At 39.2% G+C, this 26026-nt stretch overlaps 1 protein-coding gene across 2 annotated transcripts; it reads left to right on the forward strand.

Annotated features, from left to right (window-relative positions):
• Positions 1–72: 72 nt before the first annotated feature.
• Positions 73–24771, forward strand: DIS3 (DIS3 homolog, exosome endoribonuclease and 3'-5' exoribonuclease). 2 transcript variants are annotated; one of them, XM_002712986.5, is made up of 21 exons: positions 73–459; positions 1086–1243; positions 3729–3922; positions 4331–4404; positions 5701–5868; positions 6918–7082; positions 8078–8191; positions 8315–8452; positions 9640–9786; positions 10483–10599; positions 10825–10926; positions 11942–12006; positions 12091–12175; positions 14181–14308; positions 18185–18271; positions 19859–20015; positions 21465–21679; positions 21772–21940; positions 22068–22226; positions 22825–22947; positions 23899–24771. In XM_002712986.5, the coding sequence occupies exons 1-21, from the start codon at positions 232–234 to the stop codon at positions 23977–23979; spliced, it is 2874 nt and encodes a 957-aa protein (XP_002713032.1). In that variant the 5' UTR covers positions 73–231; the 3' UTR covers positions 23980–24771. The 2 variants fall into 2 exon arrangements, with proteins under 2 accessions (XP_002713032.1, XP_051706572.1); XM_051850612.2 differs by lacking the exon at positions 1086–1243 and adding an exon at positions 748–815 and having other exon boundaries at positions 100–459.
• The last annotated feature ends 1255 nt before the right edge of the window (positions 24772–26026 follow it).

Raw genomic sequence — 26026 nt, forward strand, 5'->3', positions numbered from 1 at the left:
GCCTCGAGCGGAAATGGCTCTGTGCTCCGCCCATCCTCCGAGCTCTCGCCCAATCCTCGCGGGGTTGCCAGAGACACAACCAATGTCAGTCTCGCGAGAGGAGGTGTGACTGTCCTGGAGCGGGAAGGGAGGAAGCTCCGGGTGAAATAGAGTTGTGCGATAGGGTTCCAAACGTGACGCTGGTTACCGGAAAAGTGCTGCCGGGGTCGCGATTCTGCACCGCGAGGCAAGATGCTCAAGTCCAAAACGTTCTTAAAAAAGACCCGGGCGGGCGGTGTGATGAAAATCGTGCGCGAGCACTACCTGCGGGATGACATTGGCTGCGGCGCTCCCGGCTGCTCGGCGTGCGGCGGCGCGCACGAAGGGCCGGTTTTGGAGCCGCAGCCCCAGGACCCGGCCAGCACCCTCTGCCCAAGTCCGCACTATTTGCTGCCTGACACCAACGTGTTGCTGCACCAGGTGCGTCGGCCGGCGGGCGAATTGCGGACCTCGCGGCCCGACCCGGGCGACAGGGGATGTGACAGGGAATCTGAAGGCCAAGGAGGAGGGTGTTTGGTAGTGTCACGTAGCTGGGGAGAAGCAGACTCCGCTGTTACCCAGCTTCCTCTGTCCCTGCTCAAGTTCTTTTCCCTGTGCTGTTTTTTTTTTTTTTTTTTCTTTTTTTTTTTTTTTTTTTTTCTTTTCAGTTCTGGGAGTCGTATATTAGACAGGCTCGTTTTCTAACTCCTGGTGTCTCTTCTGCCTTAGATTGTAAGTGCTTGGAGGCCGGGGACCTGGGCTTGTGTGGCCTCCAGCTTGCGACCCCCAGGCAGCTTGTAAGTGCCTACAAACGAAAACTGTGTGGGCCAACATGTTTACTTATCAGTAGCCTTACTTCGGAGGACTTTTGTGATTGGACCGTGTATTACTTCTCTTTGCAAGACCTGAAGGGTTGAGTGACTCTTGTCACTTTTCCTGTAGCAAAGTGGTTCCTTGACTTACTGCGTAATTAATATTTTTTTAAGCTGATAGGATTTTATGTTTGACAGATATAGTCTACAGTTTCATATAGGAAAAATTTAACTTTTTTTTTTCTTCCCTCTAAGATTGATGTTCTCGAAGATCCGGCCATCAGGAATGTGATTGTGCTGCAAACAGTTCTCCAAGAAGTGAGAAATCGGAGCGCCCCTGTGTATAAACGAATCCGAGATGTGACGAATAACCAAGAGAAGCATTTCTATACATTTACTAACGAGCACCATAGGTAGGAGCAAATTAGACTACCAGAGAACCATGGGAGTAGCTGAGTTGGGGAGGGGGAGTTTCTGGGAGTAGTCGTCAGAAGATAAAGGCTGTGTTTTCTCAGATATTTCATTCTTGTGCAAGCTGGGCAGCAAATCGTACTCAGTGGCTCTCACTAAAACCAATGGACGTTGATGGGGTAAAGCCCTGAGTATACGTCTACTGCCCCCTGGGATATAGCAGGTGCTCTTATTTCCCAAAATGTTTTCAGGTTGGGATTAGCATGAATTGAGCAACAGAATCTTGGGGGATGAGATTTGCCTAAATGCCTGGAATTCCATATAAAACTATATAGATTTATTCCTAACGAGCTTGAAAAAGTTTAGTATCTTAAAACATTACAATGAAGATTAAGAAACAGTTTTAATGTGTGTTCTTAGAAAATGGTATTGCCTGTTTATGATCTTACATAAATAATCTATTGAAGGTATTTATGATATTTTATTAGAGTTTTTCAATATTGGCACTATTAATAAAGACTATTGTTAAAGACTTCTTATAAACTGTGATATGTTTAGTAGCATCCTTGGCTACTAGATTCTGGCACCAACCCTCCCTACTCAGTGGTACCAACTTAAAACTGTCTACCTACATGACCATCACCCACTGTGGGAAAATTCATCCCCCAATTAAGAACCACTGGGTGGGGCTAGCGCTGTGGCATAGCAGGTGAAAGCTGCCACCTGCAAGTACCAGCATCCCATACGGGCGCCGGTTCAAATTCTGGCTGCTCCACTTCTGATCCAGTCTCTGCTGTGGCCTGGGAAAGCAGTAGAAGATGGCCCAAGTCCTTAGGCCCCTGCACCCGCATCGGAGACCAGGAAAAAGTTCCTGGCTTCAGATCAGTGTAACTCTGGCCATTGTGGCCATCTGACGAGTGAACCAGTGGATGGAAGACCTCTCTCTCTCTCTCTCTGCCTCTGCCTTTCTGTAACTCTGCCTTTCAAAAAAATAAGTATATCTTAAAAAAATAACAACAAAGATTGCACTGGGTTAGAGTGGAATTCTGGTAATGCAATTCCATAAGCTTATGCAAATTAAAAAAAAAATTCTCTCTTTTTTAAAAAAAGTTCATTTATTTGAAAGAGTAACAGGGGAGGGGGACATCGAGATCTTGATTTTAATCTTCATATACTGGTTCACTCCCCAAATGGCCACCAATAGCCGGGGCTAGGCCAGACTGATGCCAGGGGCCCAGAACGTCATCGTTGTTTGCCACATGGATGTCAGGAACCCAAGCACTTGGGCCATCTTCTGCCTTCCCAGGCACATTAGCAGGGAGCTAGATCAGAAGTGGAGCAGCTAGAACTTGAATTGGCACTCATGTGGGATGCCTAAGTTGCAGACAGCAGCTTAACCTGCTGCACTGCAACACTGGCCCCTCCAATTTCTCTTCTTTATTCTTACATCCCACATTTAATATTGTTGTTATAAAGAACATTATCAGTAAAGCACTTGTAGTCTTATTTTTAGCACCTTACTGTGTAGAAACAGAAGCATCAGTTGTTTTTCATTGTAGAAAGACCTGTAACTTGGTGTTGGTATAATCTTCAGATTTCATGTCAGAGGATAGCAGTTCTGTCAGCTCAAATGCAGTGAATAGACCTTAGCAGAATGGGAGTTGATGGTAAACTCTTAGGACACCCGGGAAAATCTCATCTAAGATTTTACTACTCAAGTCTTGCTCAACCAAATTCAAACTTAGGACTCTTTTATGTCCTTTGCTTATGAGCTTAAATATTAACAGGTACATATAGTGGTAGGGAACAAAATAATTCTAAAAACCATTACTGTAAATAAGTTTAAGCATCTGTTGTCTTTAATCACAAGAACCTATTGTACTATATTTTGTTGTGCTTAAATTTGGCATTGAAGATCGGTTATTTGGGAGTTCAGAGCAAATAGACTTAAAAGAAATAATCATATCTGACCTGATCCTTCAGTCTCTAGATAGCCTCCGCCCTCTATTGAGTGTTTGCAATGGATAATTTACATCTGTTATGTATTTAATGACTATGGAATCACATGATCATAGTCACAGCTACTATTTGTAGCTTTTATGAATTGCTCTTATTCTGCAGTTTGAATAAAACCTCAACAGATTTGCAATATATTATAGCTTGTTTCGATGAACTGTTTATTTAATGTCCCAACCTAAAGAATAAAGTCAGATCTTGAATTTCTCTTTTTATGCAATAAAATTATGTTAGCCTTTTTATTGTTCCATTAGTCACATAATTTTCTTATTTTCCAAGCAAACTGTTGTCTTAAAATTTTAACTAATTTAAATAATCATCCAATTTATTTTTTCTCAAAGGTATAAATCTCAGTACATTCCAAGAGAAAGAAGACTTTCCAATTCAGGGTTGAATATTTATATCCTAAGAGTTTTTATGTATCCTTTTTAAAATTTGTTTTTCATTTTTTTTCCTTTCTTTTACATTTAGGGAAACCTATGTGGAACAAGAACAGGGAGAAAATGCGAATGACAGGAATGATAGAGCCATTCGAGTAGCAGCAAAATGGTATAATGAACATTTAAAGAAATTGTCAGCAGAGAATCAGCCACAAGTTATCTTCATAACAAATGACAGAAAAAACAAAGAGAAAGCTGTAGAAGAAGGGATACCAGCTTTCACTTGTAAGTGTCAAGGTCGAAGTGTTAGTGCATATTCGCATGTAAGATTTAGCAGGCCCATGGTCGGATAGTCACTTGGCTGATATTGTCATAGTGCTGTATAACTTTGTGTGATTCTTTTGTTTTTGTTTTTTTTTTTTTTTGCATTTATTAATTTCTCAGTGTTTTTCAGCTTGATAAATTGTGGTACCTAATAGTGGTTGGCTTTCTTCCCCTTCACCATTTGCAATTGCTGTAATGATAAAAGTTCATAGATAGGTGGACCCACTGCCTTAGTCATGAGCACATCAAGTTGATTTTCTTTTTCTTTTTTTTCCCAAAAAATTGACAAGAGATACTGTTACATGTTCTTTTGTACCTAAGAAAAACAACACTTGAATTTATCAAGAATGACGTAAACTCATTTTTCAGGTGAAGAATATATTAAGAGCCTAACTGCTAACCCTGAACTCATAGATCGTCTTGCTTGTTTGTCTGAAGAAGGGGTATGTTTCAGATGTTTTTTTCTTCTAATTTATTTTTGTGAAGTGAAATATTAACATAGCCACTTTGAGATATTAGATTTTAGTTACCAAATTTAAAAAATTGGAACATGGGTAGGTAAGCTGGAATTAGATTAGCAATTGGGTCATAAAAAAACAAAAGTGGCTATATGAGACTTACTGCTAAATGAATTGACTTTCTAAAGTAGCTGTATTCCCAGAAACCTTAGTAGTTGCCTGGCACATGATGGTGCACTGTTTGTGTGGTGAGCAAAAGAATGGAAACTGTGACTAGTGATTGAGGAGTATTTGTCAAATAAAGTACAGACAGCATAAGGGCCAAAGGAGGAAGAAGGGAGTCCTAGGATGAGGTAGAACAGAAGAGAAAGAGCCAGATAATGATAAACCAGAAGTTATTCTGTAGGTTAGTAATGTTTCAAACATCTTAAAAATATCTACCTAAAGAGCTCTTGTGATGAGAATATAACTGATAGAATGCTGAGCTCACTGCCTTCTGTGGCAGGCTGAGGGAAGTTAGGGCTATATGAGAGTGTGGATTGGGGGAGCATGATAAGAAATGGTATTTGAAGATCGCTCTCATGTCAAAAGGTAAGGTGAAGCATTGCATAGAGGGCAGGATTAGAGACAAACAGATGAGTGATGGGGTCACTGCAGGAGCTGATCTGAGAAGGCGTGCTCAGGGATAATTATATTCTGAGTCTTCATTTCCTTATATGAGTACATAAAGTAGATTTAGCAATAATGAATTCCTAGCTTTGCTACACGGATTTAAAGATTATAACAGTTCCATTAGTAAAATTCCTAGTACCTGGGAACATAGCAGCTGTTGTTATAATAGTAAGTTTTATGTACTAGGATGTTATACATATGTCCAGTCTTCATAATATTTCTTTCAACCCTGTTTGCCTTTAACCAGCTACTTTACAAAGCTAAAGGAAATGAGAAGATTAAAAAGTTAGGATCTATTTTTGGAATACAGATTTAGATTCGTCCTGTCCAACATGTAGCTACTAGTTACATGTGATTGTTTAAATTTCACTGAAATTAAAATTCAGTTTGTCAGTTATACTCTTTATGTTTCAGGTGTTCAGGAGAAATTTGTGCCTGATGGCTACCATGTTAGACATCACAGAAAGCTTTAACACTGGTTTAAGAGATACAGTGTATTCTCTCACATTTATAGAGTTGTATATAATAATATGGATGTGATATTGATGGCTGTAGGCTGAACAAACAGAAGACTTAACTAACTTATCTTTTGGTTTATTTATTTTACAGAATGAAATAGAAAGTGGGAAAATAATATTTTCCGAGCATCTTCCCTTAAGTAAGTTACAACAAGGTATAAAATCTGGTATTTACCTTCAAGGAACCTTTAGAGCCAGCAGGGAAAATTACTTAGAAGCTACAGTATGGATTCATGGAGACACGGAAGAAAATAAAGAGGCAAGTGTGGAAATAAATACCTTGTAAACCAGTACTTTTTCTGTTCCATATATTCTTTAACAAGTGTTTAGAAATTTGAGAATTTAAATTTGCTTTATCTTGCCAATTCATCAACTTGAAGGCAGTTATACAGGAAGTTACCCATACTAGTAGAATTAATCACTCTTTTTAGGAAATTGCTGTGGTAGAAAATGACTCTATTAACTCACTTTGAAGAGAATAAAATTTTGGGTTGGGCATTTGATACAGTGGCTAAGATGCTGTTTGGCACACTTGCATCCCAGTATCAGAGTGCCTGGGTTCAGTATGCCGGTTCCACATTGTTTCCAACTTCCTGGTAATGCCTACCAGAAGATATCTTAAGTAGTGGGGTTCCTACCACTCATGTGGAAGATCCAAACTGAGTTTCTGGCTCCTGGCTTTGCCCTTGCCCAGCTCTGACTATTGTGAGCATTTAGAGCAGTGAATTAGTGAATGGAAGATCCCTGTCTCTGCTTCTACTTTTCAAATAGAAAATGAAGATAAGCAAATAAAAATTGTTTAAAAATGGGAAAAAGGAATAAAATCTAGTCCCCAAATAATAAAAAATAAAATGTTTTTACTTTAAGTGTTATGACCTGTTATACTATTTGCATAGCACTTGCAGAGAGCGTCCCATACTTTAAAGCAAATAGCAACCATTTTTGGAGTGTTCAGTATTTGCTGGGGACTCTTCTAACTCTTTGCATTTCATTTAATCTTCCACTCAACCTATAATACTCTGTTTTTCAGTTACCCATGAGAATGTTGAGATATAGAAAGTTAAAGAAATTTTCCCAAGCCTCTTGGAACCATTAGAAGTTATGGTGGAGCCATGACCTTTTTTTTCTCCTTGATACTGAGAAATTGATGGTGTGAGATAAAGGGAGACTATAATGAAAGAAAAACATAGAAGAAATAGAGATTGCATAGATATAGATATTCAATAATGGAAACACTTCTGTTAGAAAACCTTTCCCTTGTTGTCATTAAAAAAAACTTGGGCACATGCTGTTTGCTGTTTTAAACAGATAATATTGCAAGGACTTAAACATTTAAACCGAGCGATTCATGAAGATATTGTGGCTGTGGAGCTTTTCCCCAAGAGTCAGTGGGTGGCACCATCTTCTGTGGTTTTGCATGATGAAGGTCAAAATGAAGATGATATGGAGAAAGAAGAGGAGAAAGAGCGCATGGTAGGAAACCAGCCAGGTTTTATATTGTCTGTGCAGCTTTGCATTATTATGTACCATGTCCTCTTCTGAGGAAGCTGAACAAATTTCATATTGATTGAATAAAATTGTAGCTCTGCAGGTTTAATACATATCATATACATTTGACTTTTTCCTTTTAAGTAGTTTTAATTTCTTATTTTCTTAAAGAAATGGGTTAGATACAAAAAGATTTGAGTACAAAATTAGAAATCTATGACATTAAAATTTTTCGACATACTTTTCTGTTGTTAAAATTCCCTTAGCATAAAGTACTTAAGATTTGAGGATTTTTAATTATTCCTCTTTATTACCATATTTATAATGAAGAGAATGCTTTCAGTTATTTCTTAAGATCTATGTCTACCTTATATGACCTTTTTATATCCTTATTTTATAATGATAGTAGTTTCAATACATGCAACATTTGCAGTTCTTTTCCCATCAGTTATGTTCAGTGCTCTGAAGTCTTAACATTATTCTTGAAGAGTCGAGGCTTTTGGAGAATGTTAGAGGGGAAACACCATGAGATCTGTAACTGTAACTGTAACTCCACTGTAGCAAATAAATCTAAAAACAAAGATACATCTCTTTCAATGAATTAATAAAGGTCCAAAGGAAGTGGTGACTGTAGTCACTCAGTGCAGATTAGTTCCAAAATCTAGACTGCTAATTCCCAGAGCTGGTGTGTCCTCAAATCAGGGAATCTTCATGTAACTGGGAAAAACTGACTTCTGTCATATTTATTTAGCTATTTTTATTGTTTGATTTTCTGTTTTTGTAATGGGTTTTTTAAAATCATGAAACCATTTCTGTGGTTTGGTTTGGCGTGTTCTTTGCATAGAATTTTGAAGCGTAAAGATTCTGCAGTTTCCTGTTTGAATGTGTTAGTATCCATGTACATATTCTAATTTTGAAGAGAAATTTTCTCATTAGGCTTAGAGGGAAAGTAAACCAGATTATTTTTCTCTGTTTCTCAGCTGAAAACTACTGTCAATGAAAAAATGTTAAAGCCTACAGGTAGAGTTGTAGGAATAATAAAAAGGAATTGGAGACCATATTGTGGCATGCTTTCCAAGTCCGGCATCAAGGAGGTGAGTAAAGAGGGTGTCACTGTGTAATAGGAAGTGATAAACATTGTCTTTAACTGATAGCCCTCTCTTTGCCTCCATCCTCAGATACTGTGTGTGTAAAATATCTTTCCTAATTCCCTCCAGTCCAGAAGACATCTCTTTACGCCTGCTGATAGAAGAATCCCTCGAATTCGGATAGAAACCAGACAGGCTTCTACATTAGAAGGACGGAGAATAATTGTTGCTATTGATGGTTGGCCCAGAAATTCCAGATATCCAAATGTAAGCTGAAAGTATTAATTCAATTTAAGATATTAATCATTTATGAATGACATTGCTGCTTTTAATGAGAATAGGATCTACTTTTATATAGGATTTGTACTGAAACTTGGGGATACTCCGTTAAGTTACCTGATAAATGGCATATGTAATTTAAAAACCAATTTTATGAAATGCTAATATAAATTATGTGGTTACTTTTACTCAAATTCCCAAGCAAGTACTTGTTATACATCAAGACTATGAAAAAGGTGTTTGAGTCCTAAATAGATAATAGATTCTAATCAATAAACCCTGAAGCTATTTGAAGAATACTTTAAATTTGAAAGTGAATGGGAAATAGATGCATTGTGATACAAGAACTGGGCCTTTATGAAGTGTCCATTAGAAGTCTTTTTTTTTTTTGAAGATTTATTTGAAAGAGTTACAGAGAGGTAGAGACAGAGACAGGTCTTCCATTCGCTGGTTCACTCCCCACATGGCCCCAATGTTCGAAGCTGAGCCAATCTGAAACCAGGAGACAGGAGCTTCTTTCAGGTCTCCTATGTGTGTGCAGGGGCCCAAGGACTTGGGCTATCCTCCGCTGCTTTATCAGGTGCATTAGCAGGGAGCTGGATGAGAAGTGGAGCAGTTGGGACTTGAACTGGCACCCACATGGGATGCCAGTGCCACAGACTAGGGCCAAGGCCAGGGCTTTAACCCTCTGCACCACAGCACTGATCCCCAAAGAAGTATTTTTAAGAAGTCAATACAGGGGCCGGCGCTGTAGCGTAGTGGTAAAGCTACCGCCTGTAGTGCCAGCATCTCATATGGGCACCAGTTTGCATCTAAGCCACTCCACTTCTGAACCAGCTCTCTGCTATGGCCTGAGAAAACAGTAGAAGACAGCCCAAGTCCTTGGGACCCTGCACCTGCGTAGGAGACCTGGAATAGCCTCCTAGCTTTAGCTTTGTATCAACCCAGCTCTACCCAGTGCAGCCATCTGGAGAGTGAATCAGTGGATGGAGACTTCTCTCTCTCAGCCTCTGCTTCTCTGTAACTCTGCCTTTCACATAAATAAATCTTTAAAAAAAAAAAATCAATACAGGAACTTTGAGAAATACCAAGGTGATTTATAAATTCTGAAGAATGTAGTATGTACTATAATAGCAATTAGCTGTAAAGTATGCCTTTCTAATATTTGGTTTTAGGGACACTTCGTAAAAAACTTAGGCGATGTTGGAGAGAAAGAGACTGAAACAGAAGTTCTGTTACTTGAGCATGATGTTCCCCATCAGCCCTTTTCCCAGGCTGTACTCAGCTTTCTGCCAAAGATGCCCTGGAGCATTACTGAAAAGGTGAGTTGAAAGGAATTCATAATGACTTTATAAATGTTATTCTTATATCCTAATTAATTTAATTTCCATACCTCTTCTTAAATACATGGAAGCCATGGTCCCTCCTCCTCCCCTAAAAATGTAGTTAGGTACAGTATTCTGAGGCATGATGAAAAATCATTTGCTTCTTTACTGAAAAATAAATTTTTCAGGCCAGCACTGTGGCTCACTTGGCTAATCCTTCGCCTGTGGCGCCGGCACCCTGGGTTCTAGTCCCGAATGGGGCGACGGGTACTAGTCCCAGTTGCTCCTCTTCCAGTCCAGCTCTCTGCTGTGGGCTGGGAGGGCAGTGGAGGATGGCCCAAGTGCTTGGGTCCCTGCACCCGCATGGGAGACCAGAAAGGAGTACCTGGCTCCTGGCTTTGGATTGGCGCAGTGCATCAGCTGTGGCGGCCATTAGGGGAGTGAACCAATGGAAGGCAGACCTTTCTCTTTGTCTCTTTCTCACTGTCTAACTCTGCCTGTCAACAAATAAATAAATAAATAAATATTTCTGGGGGCATATACTAGAGCATTTGTATGACAGATATTTCAAAGGCCACTAGTTACAAATGATAATGTGTGGTTATCGCTAAGAAGAGCTATCATTGGAAGAGCTATGTTGCAGTCGTAGTGTCAGAATACTTTTTTATTTCTTTATAATATGGCATCTTCTAGGACATGAAGCACCGAGTAGACCTGCGACATCTCTGTGTTTGTAGTGTGGACCCACCAGGATGTACAGATATAGATGATGCCTTGCATTGCAGAGAACTGGAAAATGGAAATTTGGAGGTAATCATATTATAATGATGTTCTTACCTAAATATAATTCTATTTATGAGTTCATTCTTTTGACCCAGGGGAGAAATTGTGAATTATTCATGGGAAGTATAGTTAAAGCTATGGAAATGGTAGATGCAACCTTTTCAGTTTAGCTGACATTCTTCGTATTAAAACTTTATTGGTACAGCTACCTAAATAAGCATACTGACATCCTTTTATTTTGATCTTTGGAAGGTTGGGGTTCATATTGCTGATGTTAGCCATTTTATTAGACCAGGAAATGCCTTGGATCAAGAATCAGCCAGAAGAGGAACAACTGTGTACCTTTGTGAAAAGGTAAGGAACTTAAGAACTTCTAACAATCATGGGCACTTTTGAATTCTATTTTTTAGGAAATTTTTAAATGAAATATTTATTTACTTACTTACTTATGTGAAATGCAGGGATAGAGAGATATCTGTCTGTTGGTTCACTGGGGCTGGTCCAAGTCGAAGCTGGGAGCCCATTTCTCCTGGGTGTTCCAGTGGGTGGGAGGGCCCCAAGTGTTTGGGCCTTCTTCCACAGCCTTGTCTGGTGCGTTAGGAAGGAACTGGGTTGGAAATGGAGCAGCTGGGACTCAAGCAGCACTCCAGTAGGAGATGCCTGACATGGCAGGTGGTGCCCTGATACGCTGCAGCTCAGTGCCAGCCCCAGCCTTTGAATTCTTGAACAGTCATAGTCTGAAATAGTTCAGGGTTTTAGCTGTAGGAAATACATAGAATAAGGTGTCCTTACTCACTGAAAAGATTGCAAATTCTTGTTATGTTGTGGTCTAGCTAGCAAGTACATGTATTTAATACAAATTGTGTAGCATTTATGCTTTAAGTGTTGTCCCCATAAACTTAGAGAGCAGTTGTGAAAGTGAAGGGGAAAGCAAAACTCAATCTATTAGTCCTCCATGAGCTTTGTCTCTTGTTAAAGTATTTTTACACTATGTAGTTTGTGTTTAGCATCAGAGAAAGGTCCAGTCATAGAGCTTGGTTGAGTTTATGTCCGTTACTGAGTACCACCTTATGTAAGCAAGGGACTTCAGACCTTGAGAGGAGAGCTGGGTGGTTAATATGGAGGACTTAAACCTAAATCTGCTGCAGTAAAGTTCAGTTTTGTTTCATGGGTTCCTTCTGTAACAATTTCTTGTAAGCTCTTTTCCAAAAACAGACATTTAGTTAGACATTCTCTCTGTTATGCTAGTCAAAAAAACACACTTTTCCTCCTCTTGATAGATTATTGTTGTTTGAGAAAAGACCTTCAGGTAAATGTACAGACATAGCTAAGTGATCTGGGACTCTACCTCTATTTTTATCTTTTGCAGAGGATTGACATGGTTCCAGAGTTGCTTAGCTCTAACTTATGTTCCTTAAGATGTGATGTTGACAGGTATTTATGCATATATTTTCAATAAGATCACTATGGTTACTACTTTAACTGAGTCCTTTTAACAGGTCCTGTTTTTCCTCATAGGCTGGCATTTTCATGTATTTGGGAAATGAATCACAATGCCGAAATCTTAAGAACAAAATTTACCAAAAGTGTCATTAACTCCAAGGTTAGTTTCATGTTGATCTCTGATGTTTTAAAATCTTTCATTCTTTTAACAGTTTCCAAGATTGTCTTCAAAAATTTAGGCTTATAACAAAATTTTTCTGCAATGTTGCAGCAAAATCTTTTTTTTTTTTTTTAGTTATCTCCTTAGTTTTTGATGTTACTCAGAAATTAGTTAATGTAGCATTTGTCTTATTCTCAAAAATTTGCAAAGCCTGTGTAAATACTTGAGCAGACCAAATTGATGCCCTGTCTCAGGAATCCCAGTAATTGAAGTTGTTCCTAATAGTGTTTTTTTATTTTTTATTTTTTTTTTAATTTTTTGACAGGCAGAGTGGACAGTGAGAGAGAGAGACAGAGAGAAAGGTCTTCCTTTGCCGTTGGTTCACCCTCCAATGGCCGGCACGCTGCGGCCTGCGCATCACACTGATCCGATGGCAGGAGCCAGGTGCTTCTCCTGGTCTCCCATGGGGTGCAGGGCCCAAGCACTTGGGCCATCCTCCACTGCACTCCCTGGCCACAGCAGAGAGCTGGCCTGGAAGAGGGGCAACCGGGACTAGAACCCGGTGTGCCAGCGCCACAAGGCAGAGGATTAGCCTAGTGAGCTGCGGCGCCGGCCCCTAATAGTGTTTTAAAGGTTACCATGTCTTCCATCTTCATACTTTCTTATCAAAGTGATATTTCAAATCATAGTTGGATTCTAGTAAAACTAGCCTGAGATTAGTTCAGACATAAGGGAGCCACATGGTCTTTCTCATCCTTTTCCATTTTTTGGTACTTTCATTATAGTCTCCTTCATTTTTATTGTTTTTGTTTTTTTTTTTTTTTTTTTAACACAAAAAAGGTGGTTTTCCACTAGCAGAGAAACTTTCTGTATTTGAGTTGTCTTTGGAGATTACTTTAAATCTTCTCTATTGATACAGGTCCCATTTTTAGGGACTGACTTTTGGATATTTAGTAGATTTCCTCAAAACATGACATCCAGACTCCTGCGGTCTTCCTGTCTAATTATTTGCCAGTGAGTCAGGAATAATGATCAGTTGGAAAGAGTTTCCCTTTCAACAGCTGTTGTCAAAGATCTGACCTGCCTTTGTGCATATTTTAGCATGATCTTAGTGTATTTAAAGATTTAATTATTTATTTGAAAGAGTTAGAGGGAGGGACAGAGAGATCTTCCATCTGCTGGTTCACTTCCCAGATGGCCATAAAGGATAAAGCCAAGAGCCTGGAGCTTCATCCAAGTCTCCCATGTGGGTGGCAGGGACCCAAGCACTTGGGCTGTCTTCTGCTTTCCCAGGCTGTTAGCAGCGGGCTGGATCAGAAGTGGAGCAGCTGGGACACAAACTGGTGCCCATACTGGGATGTTGGCGTCACAGGCCAGCAGCTTTACCTGCTATGCCACAATACTGGCCCTAGTATTTATATTTTAACGGAACTGTCAAAGTAATTAAAATTTAAGCCACTTAATTTAAGAATGTTGTCATTTTACTTTAAGTTTATAGTACCTCAGAGAAGAATTGATGAAGCAGAATCATAGATGTAAAGAATAGTATAACAGGGCCAGCACTGTGGCATAGTGGGCTCTATCCTACACCTGTGGCACCGGCAATCCATATGGGCGCCAGTTCAAGTCCTGGCTGCTTTTCTTCTGATCCATATCTCTGCTATCGCTTGGGAAAGCAGTAGAAGGTGGCCTAAGTGTTTTGGCCCTTGCATCCTCAAGGGAGACCCAGAAAAAGTTCCTGGCTCCAGATCAGCCCAGCATTTGGGGATTTGCAGCCATTTGGGGATAGAAGACCTCTCTGTCTCTCCCTTTCTCTCTGTCTCTCCCTCTCTCTGTCTGTAACTCTGTGAAACAAACAAACAAATAAATAAATAAATAAAAATCTTAAAAAAAGGTATAGCTATAAACTTGTTAATGTTTTAAATTTTTTGAAATTATGGATTTTGTTTAGAAATAGAACGTAATAAGCTAGATTTATCGTTTTAACATATATTTTCTTCTTTAGGCTTCTCTTACATATGCTGAAGCTCAGATGAGAATTGATTCAGCAACCATGAATGATGATATCACCACTAGTCTTCGTGGACTAAATAAGCTAGCTAAAATTCTGAAAAGAAGAAGAATTGAAAATGGGTACTTTTAAAAAACTGTTTTAAAATACATATTAGGATGTGTATCTACTATTAATTAATACATGTTAATATCACAACATATATCAATATTAAGATAACTTGTGAGTTCTATGTACAATATTTGATCATGGATGACAATTTATTATTTTTTAAAAACATATTTATTTGAAAGAGAGAAAGAGTGAGATACACACATCTTCCATTTGCTTGTTCAGTCCTCAGAAGACTGCAAATATCAGGGATGGGCCAGGCCTAGGCCAGGAGCCCAGAGCTTCATCTGGATCTCCATCATGGATGGCAGAGCCCCAAGTACTTGGGCCATCATCCCCTACCTTCCCAGGTGCATTAGCAGGAAGCTAGATTGGAAGCAGAGCAGCTAGGACTCAAACTGTAGATGCTGAATTTGCAAATAGCAGCTTAACCCACTGTACCAGTATACTGGCTCCACATTTATTACTTGATAAGCTGAATAGAAGCTCTTAAGTGGGCACATCCCATTTCTTCTAGATGCCTTCTGAATATTAGCAGTTGGGCTGTAAACTGAACTTTGCTCCGGAATTCTGTCTGGTAAATTGTACTAAAAAATGATGTGCTTGATTTAAAAGTTCTTAAATTTCTAGAAGGTAAGAACACCTTAAAACTTCCATGGTTTGTTTTATTTTTAAATAGTAATGAGTCTCCAGGATGAATATTAATTTTCAGATGTTGAAATAAATATTAGAGTTAGAAGAGATTTAGGAATTGTTCAATGCAACTCCTTCATTTTTTAAATAACTGAAAGATACACAGATGGAATCTTTCCAATGATCTGATGGCAAGTGGCAGCTTAGGGTATTCTAACCATTACGTCATGGTATTTGCCTTATTGCAAAAGGCATAAAGCAAAGAATCCTAAAGTCCTAACCCAACATTGTTGAAAAAAAGCAGTTAAAAATTTCGTTCTTGGGGCTGGTGCTGGTAGTAGTCATAGGCTGGGACTCCGCTGTGGCACCAGGGTCCCCTGTGGATGCCAGTTCATGTGCAGGCTGCTCCTCTGCGATCCAGCTCTGGATCTGCTCTAGCCTGGGAAGGCAGTAGAAGATGGCCCAAGTGCGTGGGCCCCTGCCCCTGCGTGGGAGACTCGGAGGAAGCTCCTGGCTCCTGGCTTCAGATCAGCCCAGCTCCAGCAGTTGTGGGCATTTGAGGAGTGAGCCAGCAGATGGAGGACATTTCGCTCTGTCTCTCCCTTTCTTTGTAACTCTGCCTCTCAAATAAATAAATATTTAATTTTTTTTTTTTTTATTCTTGAAAAACGGTTATCGGGGGTAGCAGGCACATGAGCCTTTCAGAAGCTGGTCTCTGGGCTCTCATGATCATCAGGGTAGTGTCACAAGTGGTTACTACAAAATGTTTTTGTTGGTGAGTACACACTCTACATCTGTACTAGTTCCTAAGATGTACCTATTTAAATTTAGGAAGTGGGCATTTGGTTCAGTGGTTAAGGTGTGACTTGAGATACCCACATTTCATATCGGAATATCTGGGTTCAAGTCCACTTCCAATTCTAAACTTCTGCTAATGTGCACCCTGGGAGACAGCAGGTGATGACTAAGTACTTGGTTCCCTGCTACCCACTAGGGAGGCCCAGATTGATTTCTGAGCTGCTAGCTTCAGACTGACTCATCCCTGGTGGTTACAGGCATTTGGGGAATGAAGCAATAGGTGAAAGATCTTTCTATCTGTCCCTCTCTTTATTTTCTCTGCCTTTCTAATAAATAAAAATACAGAGATTTTTTTAAAAGGAATTTCTTAGTTCTAGGTTGATCTGCAGCTATCTTAAAGTAATGTTAGTGTATGAAGAAACTTTTTTTAAAAAAGATTTATTTATTTTATTTGAAAAGCAGAATTACAGAGAGAGGGAGAGGAATAGTTGGTTCACTCTTCAAATGCCTGCAGTGGATGGAGCTGGGCCAAACCAAAATCAGGAGCCAGGAGCTTCATCCTGGTCTCCCACAAGGGTGCAGGGGCCAAAGAACTTGGACCACCTTCTGCTACTTTCCCAGATGCATTAGCAGGGAGCTGGATCAGAAATAGGGCAGCTGGGAATCAAACTGGTGCCCATATGGGATGCCAGCACTGCAGGTGACAGCTTAACCTGCTGCGCTGCTGCACTGACCCATGAAGAAACATTATGTTGCCTTGTGGAAATATACTTTCCAAAGGAGAACTGAAGGGGCCAGTGCTGCGGCATAGTAGGCTAAGCCTCTGCCTGCGGCACCAGCATCCCATATGGGTTCTGGTTCGTGTCCCAGCTGCTCCACTTCCAGTCCAGCTCCCTGCTAATGGCCTGGGAAAACAGTGGAAGATAGCCCAAGTGCTTGGGTCCTTGCACCCACATGGGAGACCCAAAAGAAGCTCTTAGCTCCTGAGTTCAGTTTGGCCCAGCTTCGGCCATTGTGGCCATTTAGGAAGTGAACCAGTGGATGGAAGACCTTTCTCTCTGTCTCTTCCTCCCTCTGTCTCTAATTCTGCCTTGCAAATACATAAGAGAAATCTTTAAAAAAAAAAAAGAGTAGTCAACTGCATTAAGAAAAAAAAGAGAGAAAGAAAACTTAATACATTTAGCCCCTTAGCATAATAAGTTATCTGACACATAGCACTCACATATTAATAGCCGTTGGCACTGATGATCTAGTAATGGTACTAGTTTACCAGTCTGCTCTCTTGATTAAATCTTCCTGGGATGTACTTTTGAGCTGTGGATCTTCTGATGTAGCCAGCCTCCCCAAGGTAACTTCCTTTTTGCCTCTTTCCATTGTTCCCCACTTCAGTTCATTGCTTTCTTTTTTTAATTTTTAAATTTTTTTCTTTTTAATATTTATTCACTTGAAAAGTAGAGTTAGAGAGAGACAGATCTTCCATACACTGATTCACTCCCCAAATGTTCACAATGGCCAGGACTGGGCCAGTCTGAAGCCAGGAGCCAGGAGTTTCATCTGCATCTCCCATGTGGGTGTAAGGGCCCAAGTTCTTGGGCCATTCTCTGCTGCTTTCCCAGGCACATTCTCAGGGAGCTGGGTGGGAAGTGGAGCAGCTGGGACTCGAATTGGCGTCCACATGGGATGCTGGTGTTGCAGGCCATGGCTTTACAAACTTCTGTGCCACAACGCCGACTCCCGTTGTTTTCTATAGTAGATAAAGTCCTGCCAGGTGTCTTTATTTGTAAAAGTGAACAATCAATGCTAATAATATAAAAAAGTCACTCAGTAAAAACTCATAGTTTGGGTACAGAAGTTATTCCAGCCCCTAGAAGCATAAGGACTCACATTTTTCTTCTGCAAGTATTACTGTTTTGTTAGACGGGTTTTTATTTTCATTTTTATTTTATTTTTAAAGGTTTATTTCTTTGAAAGGCAGAGTTAGAGAAAAGGAGAGTCATAGAGAATAAGATCTTCTATCTTCTGATTCATTCCCAATATGGCCACAACAGCTGGGCCAGGTTTAAACCAGGAGCCAGGAATTCCATCGTGGTCTCAGACATTGGTAGCAGGGGCCCAAGTACTTGGGCCATCCTCCACTACTTTCCCAGGCACACCAACTGGGAGCTGGATTGGAAGTAGACCAGCCAGGACTCAAACTGGCACCCTTCTGGGATGCCAGCATCACAGATGGTGGCTTTACCTGCTACCCACAACATTATCCTCCCCCCCCCCCCCCATTTTTAGATTTGTAAAATACTGTTCATTTAGATAACATAAAATGTAGCAATAATCCTAAAGCTTCCAGAATTCTGAACAATTGCTCTGTACTTGCTCAGTACTACTTTAAATGAATCATTTGCAGAAAGTTGTGTCTGTCCTGGCTTGCTTCATGATTTGCCTCTTTAATTTTCGCTTAGGGCTTTGACTCTTTCTTCTCCAGAAGTTCGATTCCACATGGACAGTGAAACTCATGATCCTATAGATCTGCAGACCAAGGAACTTAGGTATGCACTTTTAAAATTTTGAAATAAAAAGACTAGTATGTGAATAACCAGATCATCTAGTTTTATTAAGGTTATCATTTCTGTATATTTTCTTGGCTTGTAAAATACATGGAAAACAGATATCTCACTTTTTTATATAATACTAGTATCTGGAATATAATAGAAAAATTTCCATTTTTAATTTGTTTGCTTTGATGTAAAGTATATTAGAACTTGGCTGATAATAATTCTGGGAAGTAAAAGTAGACCACCCTGATTAATTTCTTAAGTATTAAATACATAAAGTGGTAAAATAGAGGATTTGAAGCCAGACTGTCTAGGTTTGGATTCCACATCTGCCACTATTACCTGTTTATCGACCAATAAATTAACCTCTCCATGCCATGGTGTATTTGTAAGTTACTACTGAAAGTCATACCTACCTCAAGTCATGCTTCAAGGAACACTGCTTGGATGTTTGTTAATGTTGTCTTGTTTTTTTCTTGATTTAGTTCAGATGCATGAAGCAAGGCTATTTGATTAAATCAGAATTTAGACCTCTGCATCTTTTATGAGGTAGATATAAGATTAATCATGCATGAGTGCTTTTCTAGGAGACAATCAAGGGTTAACTCAGATTCATTTCTTAGAACCACTTTAGTTTTAGACCAAGAATTTCTGAATTCCTGAATGGAACTTCTGTGGAACTATGTCTAATGTTAATATTAACAATAAGCACAATACTAGAAACTTTTTTGAGGAAAAGGTTGCTAGAGTAGAACATCACCTATCTAAGATTGTCCCTGTATGATTGGAAGTTTTCCTACTATTTATACAATTAATGTTTGTTAGGAACCTTGCCAAGAAGTCACAGGATTTCATTATTAAAAATGAGAGCATGAATGAGATTAGTGTCTGTTCAGTGACTTGGAAGGAAGAAAACAAAGCTGTCAGGCAGGCTGCTTGAGTTTAGGTAAAATTGTATGGACTTGGATTCTGAAACTGCTAGTGCCTTGTACCTTGAGCGGAATGATGTTGCACATCTTCAGTTTCCTCATCTGCAGAACAGTGTGTGTGTGTGTGTGTGTGTGTGTGTGTGTGTGCGCGCCCTTAGAGCACAGTGCATGACTCATTGTGAATATATCTCCTCAGTCACTGGTGGGGGAAAACTAATTTTTTAAGCCAAAATTTGTATGATCTAAAAAGCTTTTATTTCTTCTGAGTGAAGTTTATTTTTATGTTTCTAAAATTAAATAAAAATTTCATTGGACCCAGTAAAAGGAGATGAAAATGGTGATGTTTTAGATTTTAGGTATTAATGGCGTTAGTAAAGCTTCTGCTTTTCTTGAGTACAATTTCTAGTCTCCTCTAGCATGTGAGATTTACTCACACAGTACATCTGTAGTAAAAGATTGAAGTGAATGAGAATGCGCATGAGAAACTAAAGAGCCATATATTAACAAAACATACATGTACACACAGATGAATGTTTATACAGGAAATGCTTCAGTTATCTTACTGGCTTACTGGTTACCTGTGAGTAAACAGGATGTATAGCAATCTCAGATTTTCTTTCCTCGTTTAATACATTACTTTTTCAATTTGCAGAGAAACAAATTCCATGGTGGAAGAATTTATGTTACTTGCCAATATCTCTGTTGCCAAAAAAATTCATGAAGAGTTTTCAGAACATGCTCTGCTCCGAAAACATCCTGCTCCACCTCCATCAAATTATGAAATTCTTGTTAAGGCAGCTAAGTCCAAGGTAAAACCTTGCAGCTTGAAAAATCATTTGTATTTGTGTAGTGGTCTAGCCATTGTACTGAACACTTTTTATTCATATCTACATAAAACTTATGTTGTTTATTGTTGAAAAATATGGCCGTAGTTCTTTTGATGGAAAAAAATTTAACTTAGATATGGTCACCTCTTCCTGCATTGAGGTCGTCAGCTTAGTAAAATCTGTTATTGCCTTTAAAGAACGCTGCATGCTAAAGCCGGATATTCTAGACTAAGTTATTTGTAGTATCCTGGACATAAAAAGTTGTTCTACTATTTTTGTCATTACATTTATGAGGCTACTTCAAAAAGTTCACGTGCTAGAAAGGAATTAAAAGATAACCTAAAAGGAATATCTTGGTGCAAAAAAAATTTGAAATTTGTACAGTTTGTTCATAATATGTATATTCCACAACTTTCTGAAGACTCCCCATAAATTTTTGAGCCTATAACTTCATGGTTTTTATGAACTGCCTAAACACAAATATGTTTTTTTGTTTCTCAACTCTGTTAAATCCTGTTAAATTTATGTCATGTCTCTAAGAAGGAAGTTTATTTATTGCACTAATGGAAAAGAGGAAAACTATGGAAAGGGCACCATTTTCTCAGCCCTGCATAACCCCTGTCTCTGGTTAGTAGACTTATTTAGCACACTTGACCTTTGTGGTAATTGTGGCTTATGTTGGTTTTCCTTGGCTCACCTGGCCAGGCTCCATCTTTCCCATCTGGAAGACAACTGCATGGAGTAGCCTGGGCTCTCCAGGCATCATTCTACCACCGTGGTGTTGGTTTCTAATTTTGGCTCAGACTTTTCTGGTGTGCCTACCTCTGTCATGTCTATGAGGACTGAATCAACTTCTCACTTCTCTACTTCAGAATTACTTCATAAATTGGGGGATTTGTTCCCATTGTCTGTCATCTTGTTAAGAGCCAGGTAGAGAAAGGAGGGTTTAAGTATTTTTGACTGCTTCTCCCTGTTCCCACTGTTCTGACTGAACTATAGTGACCTGTAGTTTGGCCTTTATGTCTACTTTGAATGGATAGAAGATCACTAGAGATGAAAACTTGACATGCTGAGAAAGATTCCAGGTCTGCTTTCTTTGATTTTTTTTCACCCACTCAAACATTAGGCAGAGGCAAACGAGGCTTCAAGAAATAACACAACTGTTACATTCTCCTTCCCCCACAGGAGACTTCTTCAAGCCTTGATACTTCATGACTCTTAAATACATTCCGAAAGTTTTAACTTTTAGTATTGCACAAAACAGTCATTACTTTTTATGTATGTATTTTAATTTTCCTATATGAAGAATAAAAGGTATAAACATAGAATATGTGGTCAAAAACACTATTGTTTGTTCAGTTGGCTAGTTATAAGACACAATCGTACTGATTTATAAAAGTTTAATATGTTCTTCCCTCTTTTGATTCACAGAATTTGGAAATTAACACTGATACTGCCAAGTCTTTGGCTGACTCTTTGGACCGGGCTGAGTCTCCTGTTTTCCCGTATCTAAACACTCTGTTAAGAATATTAGCCACCCGCTGCATGATGCAAGCTGTGTATTTCTGTTCTGGAATGGATAATGACTTTCATCACTATGGCTTAGCATCGCCAATATACACACATTTTACTTCACCCATCCGAAGGTATTTCCCTTGACATGAAAGGAGAGAGGAAATTTAAAAGGACATTTTAGTGCTAATGTACTATGGTTCTTATTTCTCCTTTGTACACCTAGATATGCGGATATCATTGTTCATCGGCTGTTGGCTGTGGCTATTGGAGCTGACTGTACTTATCCAGAGTTGACAGACAAACACAAACTTGCAGATATTTGTAAAAATTTGAATTACCGGCACAAAATGGCTCAATATGCCCAACGTGCATCAGTGGCATTTCACACCCAGGTATTTGCCTTCTACGATAATGCTAGGAGAAAAGAACTTTTGTTTGCTTTTTCTTTAGTAGTTATTTTTCCTAATTTCATAATATGAGAGACTATTTTAAATAAAAAGATTGCATGTTATTTTGCAGTTATTTTTCAAAAGCAAAGGAATAGTAAGCGAAGAAGCCTATATTCTATTTGTAAGAAAGAATGCCATCGTGGTGTTAATTCCAAAATATGGTTTAGAAGGTACAGTCTTTTTTGAAGAAAAGGATAAACCAAAGCCACGGCTTATTTACGATGATGAGGTATAGTATTTCTCATGCTTTTCCTTTTTGGGGAGGAGGGGACACTGTGACAGTTTATAAATGATACTTATAAAGTATAACGTTATTTTTGTATCATACAGTATTTACTTCAGATCTCTAAGTACATGCCAGAAAAATCCACATTGAATTATACTAGCTAAGTTATGGTTTTGTTCATAATTTCTCACCTCAGGATATTTTCCCATATATAAAGGTTGTCCTTTCATACCGTTATCTGACACTGTTACTTCTCTAACTTTGGTAGGACTCTAACTCAGAGATTATTTAAAAAATAAACTGTGCCCAACCATCTTGTGCTCCTCTACTAGACACACAGGCAGTTTGCTAATCAGTAGAGAGAGAATCTTAAGATGAATGAGTACATATTAAGACCACCTTAATCAAAGAAGTATGCACATAAAGAAGTTGTAGTTATGTGAGACTACTAGGTTAGTAGGTTTTGTTAAGTTGAACATCTAGATGCTTATTAATATTGAGGTACTTTTTAAACTTTTACTTTGAAAGATAAATTGTGAAGAATTAGAACAAAGCTTCAATATGAGAATGCAATTAAGAGTGATAATTGTGTTTTGTTTAGATACCTTCACTTAAAATAGAAGATACAGTGTTCCATGTGTTTGATAAAGTCAAAGTGAAAATTATGTTAGATTCATCTAATCTTCAGCATCAGAAAATCCGAATGGCCCTGGTGGAACCTCAGGTTGGATCAGACTTAAAATTTCCAAGTTGCGGTGGAACAAATGGTGAAAATTTGTAAAAGACAGGGATTTCATTGTTTTGGTTTAATGTCAGAGGGAATCCTTTAAGTGTGGAAGCCAAATATTTGCCTAGAAAATGCTTTTTTCCCTGATTTCTTTAGGCCATTGCATCATAGAAACCTAAGATTCTTCTGAAGTTCTCAAAATATCTTTCCATCCTCCTGCCTAATCCTTCTCCCTGAGTTTTGAAATCTGTACTATTGAAGATAAAGTGTAGGTGTTTTCAGCTCAGACATTGGTTCCTTTTTTTGTTTTTTGGTTGTTTTATAAAAATTTTTTTAAAGATTTATTTATTTAAGAGACAGATCTTCCATCTGCTGGTTCAATCCCCAAATGGCCACAACAGCTGGAGCTAGGCTGATCCAAAGCCAGGAACCAGGAGCTTCTTCTAGGTCTCCCACATGGGCGCAGGGGCCCAAGGACTTGGGCCATCTTCTGCTGCTTTCCCAGGCCACCATCAGGGAACTGGATTGGAAGTGGAGCAACCAGGACATGAACCAGCGCCCACGTGGGATGCCAGCACCGCCCGCATAGGCTTAACCTACTAAGCCACTGTGCCAGCCCTGAGACACATTGGTTCTTAACCTCAACGTACCTGGGGCTCCTGTAGCTCTCTGTCAAACACACTAACTGCACCAGTGTAAACTGAACATGGGAAAGGCTGTGTTGCAGTTAAAACACTGTCAAATATGACATGCCTCTCACCTGTTGAGAACCAGGTCTACTATTTGAACCATTATGACTTTGTGTGTAAAACCTTTATTAACACCTATTACGTGTCTCAATTCCTACATCTTTTTAAACTTGAAAGTGGAAATGGGGGAGGGAAGGAGTATTTCTTATATTACACTTTTAAAATCACCTGATTTTTTCCTCCATTTGCATTATTTTAGATACCAGGGATAAGCGTTCCTATGGATATTTCAAATATGGATTCTGAACCAGGGAAAAAGAAGAGGAAGCTTGAAAAATAGCTACATTCGAGAAAAATTTTCAAAAACTGGTTTAAAAAAAATCTTGAGAGACCACTTCTAAGCCTAAGTGTGTGTGATAGTTTGTTACTTTTAAGTATATTTTAATAATTTTAGAAATTTGCATTTTTATTGAACTGTTGACTGTCTTTATCATACCACTTTGTTTCCAGATTGAACAGAACTATTTATGCGAAAAATTCAGTTGATTATCCATCACTTAGTGACAGGATGAGCAACGTCAGGGATCTGTACAGATCATTGAAATGGAGCACTCATCTGCTCATTGAAGGGCAGATTAATGTTACATAACCACTTCAATATTGGTAGGAAAAAACCCCATCATTTTCCTAACACAGGAAAATGAGCATTTGAGAAGGAACAATCTTTCCAAATCTTGAAAGCCATCAGTGTTTGGTATTTAATCTTTTTTGCCATCTTTAATTTACCTAACTTACATTAAGTATTCCCTCTACTGTTTTTTAAGTGGTCCTTGCACAGCTATGTTTAGCAATTGGTAGGAAACCAAGATAAAAACAGGATAATGAGAGCTGACTTGGAAAATACTTTTTTTATTACCAGGTAGTAAGTGTGATTATATTCCTTGACTTTCAGCTCTAATCTCTCCCCAAGATAGGGAATCAGAGCTCAGAGAAATACAGATGGTAAATGTCTACATCTTTTTATCTTGTAAAAACATAATGGGTTTTAAATTCCATTTGTATCAGATTATATAGGAGAGGAGGAATTGTATAAGAACATAATAAAAGGAACAGATTTAAATTAGTTTTATAATTTGGTGTGTCAGATTGACTACTTTCCTATTAACCATAGAGATTACCAATGACTAAATGTGTTTTCAGCATTTTGAGATACAGTTTCTTAAAACCTTTGACTTGTTAAAAATTTTTATTTGAAAGAGTGACAGAGAGAGGGACAGAATTTCCATCCTGTAGTTCACTCCCTCAGTGGCCACAAGGGTTGGGACTAGGCCAGGCCAAAGCCAGGAATTCTGAGTCTCCTATGTCGGTGGCAGGGTTCCAAGTCCTTGGGTCATCTTCTGTTGCCCTCGCAAGCGCATTAGCAGGGAGCTGACTGGAAGTGGAATAGCTGGAACTCGAACAGGTAGTCTGATACGGGATGCCGGTGTTGCAGGCAGTGGCTTAACCCTGCCATCTGCAATGTCAGCCCCAAGACCTTTGACTTGGCTTTTCAATTCCTAAAGCATTTGATGGTGTTATCAGGTCAATCATCAGTCAAGTAAACTCTCCCTTCAAAGAGCTTGCAGTATGAGAAAAGACTGGCAGACAAATCAGTGGTATCCTAAGTGACTACAATTAACAATATTTACAATTATTTAGGCATTCAGTAATGGTTGAGTGTTCCCAGTTTTCTGTTATTGAAGGAAACATCCATGCACTGAGGCAGAACTCATTTTAACTGAAGGGAAACAGCCTGAAGTAGTTTTTGATCCAAGTAAAGTGGGGACAATGACTAACATACTCAAGCAATATGGGGTACTTACTTCTGCTGTAGCTGTAGTGAGTGAAGCAGCCAGACAGTATGTAAACAAGTGAGCATGGCTACACTCCGATATCTTTCTCAATAGATATGGATATAAGTTTCAAATAATTATCCTGCATCAAGCAAGTTAGTAGGGAGCTGGGTCAGAAGCAGAGCAGCCTTGACCTAGACTGGCTGCTCCACTACGGGGTGCTGGCATTGCAGTCACTGCACCACAAATGCTAGCCCCATGATCCTCTTTTTTTTTTTTTTTTTTTTTTTTGACAGGCAGAGTGGACAGTGAGAGAGACAGATAGACAGAAAGGTCTTCCTTTGCCATTGGTTCACCCTCCAATGGCTGGCAAGCTGCGGCCTGCGCATCACACTGATCCGATGGCAGGAGCCAGGTGCTTCTCCTGGTCTCCCATGGGGTGCAGGGCCCAAGCACCTGGGCCATCCTCCACCGCACTCCCTGGCCACAGCAGAGAGCGGGCCTGGAAGAGGGTCAACCGGGACTAGAACCCGGTGTGCTGGCGCCGCAAGGCGG

This window comes from Oryctolagus cuniculus, chromosome 9 (assembly GCF_964237555.1).
Source record: "Oryctolagus cuniculus chromosome 9, mOryCun1.1, whole genome shotgun sequence".
Taxonomy (NCBI): Eukaryota; Metazoa; Chordata; class Mammalia; order Lagomorpha; family Leporidae; genus Oryctolagus; species Oryctolagus cuniculus.